Here is a 7,400-nt window from a genome sequence, read left to right on the forward strand (position 1 = left end):
AACCAAGACCTAGTTCTGTCAAGCCCGTGTGGTGGCTGGTGTGCAATGGCCACCATTAAAAAAATCCAAGCACAGGCATCTTCCACCCTTCACGATCTCGTTCGGGATCTGGAATATTAGGTCTTTCGTTGAAACACCTGTGAACTCATCCCTTTTTGGCATGGAAGCAAGTCATCCTCACTTCAAGGGACTGCCTATGATGATGATGATTCACTGAAGTTTAGAAGGATGAGAGGGGATCTCATAGAAACATATATAATTCTGACAGGACTGGACAGGTTAGATGCAGGAAGAATGTTCCCAATGTTGGGGAAGTCCAGAACCAGGAGACACAGCCTAAAGATAAGGGGTAAGCCATTTAGGACTGAGATGAGGAAAAACTTCTTCACTCAGAGTTGTTAACCTATGGAATTCTCTACCGAAGAGAGTTGTTAATGCCAGTTCGTTGGATATATTCAAGAGGGAGTTAGATATGGCCCTTACGGCTAAAGGGATCAAGGAGTATGGAGAGAAAACAGGAAAGTGATACTGAGATGAATGATCAGCCATGATCTTATTGAATGGTGGTGCAGGCTCAAAGGGCCGAATGGCCTACTCCTGCACCTATTTTCTATGTTTCTACAAGGGTATAAAAGGATATGGAGCCAAGGCAGACGGATGGAGTTAAGATACAGATCATCCATGATCTCACTGAATGGCGGAACAGGCTGAATGGTTACTCCTATTCCTATGCTATTATAAGCAAATCTAATATGAAACAGTGATTCACTTAACTAAATTGGACTATACCAGGGCTACATTACTTGAATAAACTTTACATTATCATTTTTCCAATGCCATTCCAAGCTCGAGACAAAATTGGAGCAGTAATAATAGTACTGCCATAGATTCAGAATGACCTCTAACGCAGGATAATATAGTTTAAAATTGGAGTAGTAAATATAGGGTAACAGATGGTTATTACAAATCAAATAGTTCTGATGAGCTTCACTTATTAAATTTACAAATTAAGCAGTTTAAGAATGCTAGAATCTCAAAGTTGAACTTTTGTCATATTGACTGCCAGCTGCACATCATTTTATAATGCAGTTGCTTAAATTCTTTAATTTTATTTACAGTACTCACTGAACACAGATGGCATGATATAAATGAAAAGGAAATAGTGATATGGACCTTAACATGCATGTCATCGTAACGGACACTTTGTTATATGTAAACTTGTATATACTTTGTACAGCCACCAGAGGGCTCATCCCCTGGAGTCCCAAAATCCCTTGGGAGCACAGGTACTTAAAGAGGCCTCACAGGTTGGAGAGGCACTCTGGAGACCTGCAATAAAAGACTACGGTCACACTTTACTTTGAGCTCACAGTATCCAGTCAGAATCTTTATTCATACATAACACTATTGTCTTACCATTTATTTTTAGTCAATGCCAAAGGAAATTAATGAGACAATATTGGGGCAGGAATAAAAACAGAAAATGCTGGAAATCTCAACAAATCAGGCAGCATTTGTGGAGAGGAAGCAGAGTTAATGTTTCGAGTCAATAACCCTCCGTAGGAACTGGAGAGTGTTCGAAAAGAAAAGATTCTTAACCAGCACTGAAAGGGTGGGGGTGGGGGTGGGGGGGGAAGAACAAACAAAAGGGAAGGTCTGTGATAGGTTGGAAGACGAGAGATAGGAGAGACAAAAGGGACATCCCTGACCTGCTGAGATTTCCAGCATTTTCTATTTTTATTCCAGATTCCAGCATCCGCAGTATTTTGCTTTTATATTAGTGTTTAATTCACTGCCACTTCTTTTCTAGGAATGCCCACCTTGAAGAAGTTCTGCTCTTCCCTCAGACGGGATTTCCATTTGTCTCTTTAACCTTGTTCATCATCTTTGCTTTCTGTTTCCCTTCTCATGTTTGATCAAGTATCTGCCAAGACTCTCTTTCACAGCCACATCTCTTTCCTCAGTAATCGTCTCCGCCTCAGGCTTAATCCGCATGGATTCCAAGTGAAATTCATGTTTTGGATCCACCCAGGATTACAGATATCTCCGAGATATTCAGCATTCCTCCAACCTGCTCTCACCGCATCCTGGGATCCACACTCAATGCTATGTGCCGCCACATGCACGCTCTCGACATCTTTCAGCAGCACCGACTCACTATCTCTAAGCTGTCCTGGTCCGCAGTTCCATTTCATCCTTCGCCTCATCTGGCGCTTTAACCAAAACCTTTTTTCCTTCCTTTCAGGTGTCAAGGATCGGAAACTTCAACAACTGTTGGACACCAACACCCCTCCGGAACCTTCTTCCCCCACACTTCTCTCTGATCCCATCCCGTTTTCCAATCTCACTCCCTGCTGTGTTTTCACGATCCCCTCTGACCTTGCTCTCTCTGACCCTGAACAATCAGTCCTCAGCAGAGGCCTGAGCTTCATCCCCTTACGCCCCTACCTCAATGAATTTCGAGCTGGACACGATGCTGAGCTCTTTTCCCACCACCTTCACCTCTGTTCCCACTTCTTCGGCCAGGAGTCTTCCCTCTGCACAGCTGACCCTTTCTAGTTTTCAGAATTCTTGCTCTACCTGGACCTCCCCCTTTTGCCTCTTATCCTCTCAATCTCTTCATTGCAAACTGCCGACTGGCTATCAGCCATCTCAATTTCTCTGCTCCCCTCACTCACTCTAACCTACCTCCCTCTGAACTTGCAGCACTCCACTCGCTCAGATCCAGCCCTAACCTCGTCATCAAACCTGCTGACAAGGGTGGCGCTGTTGTTGTTTGGCAAACCGACCTCTACCTTGCAGAGGCTGATCACCAACTCTATGACACCTTCCTCCTATCTCATTGAAACATAGAAAATAGGTGGAGTAGGCCATTCGGCTCTTCGAGCCTGCACCGCCATTCAATGAGTTCATGGCTGAACATGCAACTTCAGTACCCCATTCCTGCTTTCTCGCCATACCCCTGGATCCCCATAGTAGTAAGGACTACATCTAACTCCCTTTTGAATATATTTAGTGAATTGGCCTCAACAACTTTCTGTGGTAGAGAATTCCACAGGTTCACCACTCTCTGGGTGAAGAAGTTTCTCCTCATCTCGGTCCTAAATGGTTTACCCCTTATCCTTAGACTGTGACCCCTGGTTCTGGACTTCCCCAACTTTGGGAACATTCGTCCTGCATCTAACCTGTCTAAACCCGTCAGAATTTTAAACGTTTCTATGAGATCCCTTCTCATTCTTCTGAACACCAGTGAATACAAGCCCAGTTGATCCAGTCTTTCTTGATATGTCAGTCCCGCCATCCCGGGAATCAGTCTTGTGAACCTTCGCTGCACTCCCTCAATAGCAAGAATGTCCTTCCTCAAGTTAGGAGACCAAAACTCCCCCTGGATCATGACACTACTGCTGAACATCAAGCCATAATTTCCCAGACAGTTACTGACCTCATCTCCTCTGGAGATCTTCCCTCCACAGCCACCAACCTCATAGTTCCCCAACCCGCACAGCCCACTTCTACCTCCTTCCCAAGATCCACAAACAGGACTGCCCCGGTAGACCCATCATTTCAGCCAGTTCTTGCCCCACAGAACTTAGTCCTTTCTATCTCAACTCTATTTTTTTCTCCCCTTATCCATCTACATCCGCGACTCCTCCGATGCCCTCCATCACTAACAGTTTCCAGTTTCCCGTTTCCAACCGTCTCCTTTTCACCATGGACATCCAATCCCTCTACACTTCCATCCCCACCAGGGATGGCCTGAGGGCGCTCCGCTTCTTCCTCGAGCAGCGGGCCAACCAGTCCCCATCCATTACCATCCTCCTCTGCCTGGCTGAACTTGTTCTCACATTGAGCAATTTCTCCTTTAACTTCACTCACTTCTTCCAAATTAAAGGTGTTGCTATGGGAACCCGCATGGGTCCTAGCTATGCCTACCTTTTCGTGGGATATGTGGAACATTCTTTGTTCCAGTCCCACTCGGGTCCCCTCCCTCACCTCTTTTTCCGGTACATTGATGACTGTATCGGTGCCGTTTCCTGCTCTCGCCCTAAACTTGAAAATTTCATTCACTTTGCACCCAATTTCCACCCTTCCCTCACCTTCACATGGTCCATCTCCTACTCTTCCCTGCCTCGACTTCCCCATCTCCATCTCTGGGGATAAGCTTTCAACCAGTATCCACTATAAGCCCACTGACACCCACAGCTACCTGGAGTACATTTCCTCCCACCCCGCATCCTGCAAGGACTCCATTCCATTCTCCCTGTTTCTCAGTCTCAGTTGCTCCAACGACGCCACCTTTCACACTAGTGCCTCTGATGTCTTTCTTTTTCCTCAACAGAGGAATTCCCTCCGCCATGGTTAACACGGCCCTCAACCGTGTCTGTTCTATTTCCCGCAACTCTGCTCTCACCCCTTCCCCTCCCTCTCCCTCTCAGAAGTAGGATAGGGTTGCCCTTGTTCTCACCCATCAACCCACCAGCCTCCACGTTCAACGAATCATCCTCCGCCATTTCCACCACCTCCAGCGTGATCTCACCACCAATCACACCTTCCCCTCCCAGCATTCCGAAGAGACCGCTCCCTCCGCGACACCCTTGACAATTCTGCAGTCACCCCGTCCCCTTCCCACGGCACCTTTCCGTGCAAGCGTAGGAGATGCAACACCTGCCCTTTTACCTCCTCCCTTTCCACTATCCAGGGCCCCAAATACCCCTTCCAGGTGAAACGGCGATTTACTTGTACTTCTTTCAATTTAGTATACTGTATTCGCTGCTCACGATGTGGTCGCCTCTACATTGGGGATGCCAAGCATAGATTGGGTGACTGCTTTGCGAAGCAAAGTTCAGCCCGCAAGTGTGACCCCAAGCTTCCAGTCGCCTATCACTAATTCTCCACTGCATTCCCGCTCTGACCTCGGTCTCCTACACTGTTCCAACAAAGCTCAACGCAAGCTCGAGGAAAAGCACCTCATCTTTCGTTTAGGCACTTTACAGCCTTCTAGACTCAACATCAAGTTCAAAAATTTCAGAGCGTTACCGCTGCCAATCTTTGGCTCCTCTCCTCCCCCCACCATCCGTCTCCCCCAGCCCCGCACTACCCCCCCCAACCTATCCCCCAGCCCCACACCCCCCAACCGCCCTGCCCCAGCTTCTCCTCCTTTCTATTTTTCTCCTCGTCTCTAATGGCAGCTGGTCATATTCACACCCTATCTTGACTAATGTTTTTCTAACTCCTGGCATTACCATTTGAATTTGGGCCATCATCCCTTTTGTCTCACTAATCTTTCTTGTCTTCCAACTTATCACAGACCTTCCCTTTTGTTCTTTCTTTCCCTCCCCCTTTCAGTGCTTGTTAAGAATCTGTTTTTTTTCGAACACTCCAGTTCTGACGAAGGTTCATTGACCCGAAAAGTTAACTCTGCTCCCTCTCCACAGATGCTGCCTGGCCTGCTGAGATTGCCAGCATTTTCTGTTTTTATTCCAGATTCCAGCATCCGCATTGTTTTGCTTTTGCAATATTGGGGCAGAATTTGCGGTCGGTATGACGGCATACGCTGAGTACTCCAAGATGCTATACATTGCAAGTTAATTTATTCTTGTAGACAAGATGCCGTTACAAAACGATCAAATTCTGAAGACTTTAATGCACCCAAATGATAAGTTAAGCTGTGATGTTGCATACATAACATTTACAACACCATCAGAAATACATGCATGAAGTGCTTAATTCTGCCAATTTTAATGTGCACAGAAATGGAGTTGCCATTATTCATGCACAATATATAACCTTGTTATTTCTCAACTAGAATAGGTGCCACCAATTGTCCAAATATTTTAGCTTAATTTTATAAAAGAACCACTTCTGTTGGTAGGGCTACTAATTATAATACAAAATTCTAAATCTGAAAACAAGCAACAAATTGTACACTTTAGAAGCAGTTGTTAAAGCTCTGCAACCTTGTTACGCTCAATTAGCTTTCTCTCCAGCCTTCACAAGATGTATTATCTTAAATGTACTTGAAGACGTTGGAAAGTATGCACTACATTGGATTGGCTTTATCACTAGCTGTTACACTTCGCGGATAAGAGAGACCCACTATTTTCGTTTAAAAGAGGATACAGCATTTACACATACAGTTAAAAACATCTTTGTTCGTGGTGTTTAGGTTTCTCTGCATAGTCAGTCCATTTCGCAGGCACATCCCTCGAGCAAATGTCTTTGTATTCATTCTGTTTAACACGTTGACTTCAAGCACAGCAAAACACTAAAGCGTGACCGACACCCTCTTCTCACCTCACGTAAACAAAAGCACGGATATTAGCGGCCTACCAACCAGCTGCAGTTTGCTGAAGCCTGAGGAGCCAACTGGCAAGCTCAGAGGCACGGCAAAGCGCGTCACCGTGCACCTGGAGACGGGGCGTCAGGGGCTGGCTCCATTTAAATAGACAACGCCGGGCTCACTCGCAGCAGCTGTAACATTCCCCTTCCCTTCGGCAGTGGGGACTCTTACCTTGGCTTTGCCCGCCTCCAGCTTCTTCCGCCTCTCCTCGTCTTCCATTGCTGTGTGAGAGAGGGAGAGAGAAGCGGAGGTCAGTCACTGACACGTTAGCAGCACCGGCCCGCCGCGCATGACCATGACGCGCGCACGCACGAGCCGCCTCGGGTGCCTGGATCTGGGCAGAGCGCTCGCGCGGCCGCTGCATGTTTGCAAAATGCAATCACAACTACATCTCTCGGGGTAGCAGGAGGTGGTGGGAAGGAAAACAACTGCGATTCAGGCCCCGACTAGTTCACGGCAGTGGTGAAAGGAAAGCCAACCTTCTGCAATAAACCAGGAGAAGAACAGACGTGTAGACAAACCCAACCTGTTGTGGTGGCACCTTTCACCTCTAATGATAGAAAATAAACGACTATCCCTTTAGTTCTTTTAAAAAAAGAAAGTATTGCATTTATATAGCGCCTTTCACGACTTCAGGACGTCCCAAAGAGTTTTACAGCCAATTAAATACTTTTGAAGTGTAGTCATAGAAACAGAAAATAGGTGCAGGAGTAGGCCATTCGGCCCTTCGAGCCTGCACCACCATTCAATAAGATCATGGCTGATCATTCCCGCAGTACCCCTTTCCTGCTTTCTCTCCATAGCCCTTGATCCCCTTAGCCGTAAGGGCCATATCTGACTCCCTCTTGAATATATCCAATGAACTGGCATCAACAAATCTCTGCGGCAGGGAATTTCACAGGTTAACAACTCTCTGAGTGAAGAAGTTTCTCCTCATCTCAGTCCTAAATGACCAACCCCTTATCCTAAGACTGTGTCCCCTGGTTCTGGACTTCCCCAACATCGGGAACATTCAACCCGCATCTAACCTGTCCCGTCCCGTCAGAATCTCATATGTTTC

At 46.5% G+C, this 7,400-nt stretch overlaps 1 protein-coding gene across 1 annotated transcript in view; it reads right to left on the reverse strand.

Annotated features, from left to right (window-relative positions):
- akap9 (A kinase (PRKA) anchor protein 9) overlaps positions 1-6,612 on the reverse strand; it is a 353,045-nt gene extending 346,433 nt beyond the window's left edge. Inside the window, exon 1 of the mRNA XM_070880224.1 lies at positions 6,512-6,612. Coding sequence (XP_070736325.1) covers positions 6,512-6,559 — 48 coding nt within the window. The 5' untranslated portion in view covers positions 6,560-6,612. The remainder of the gene's footprint in view (positions 1-6,511) is intronic.
- Positions 6,613-7,400: the final 788 nt, after the last annotated feature.

Source organism: Pristiophorus japonicus, chromosome 5 (genome assembly GCF_044704955.1).
Source record: "Pristiophorus japonicus isolate sPriJap1 chromosome 5, sPriJap1.hap1, whole genome shotgun sequence".
In the NCBI taxonomy this organism is placed as follows: Eukaryota; Metazoa; Chordata; class Chondrichthyes; family Pristiophoridae; genus Pristiophorus; species Pristiophorus japonicus.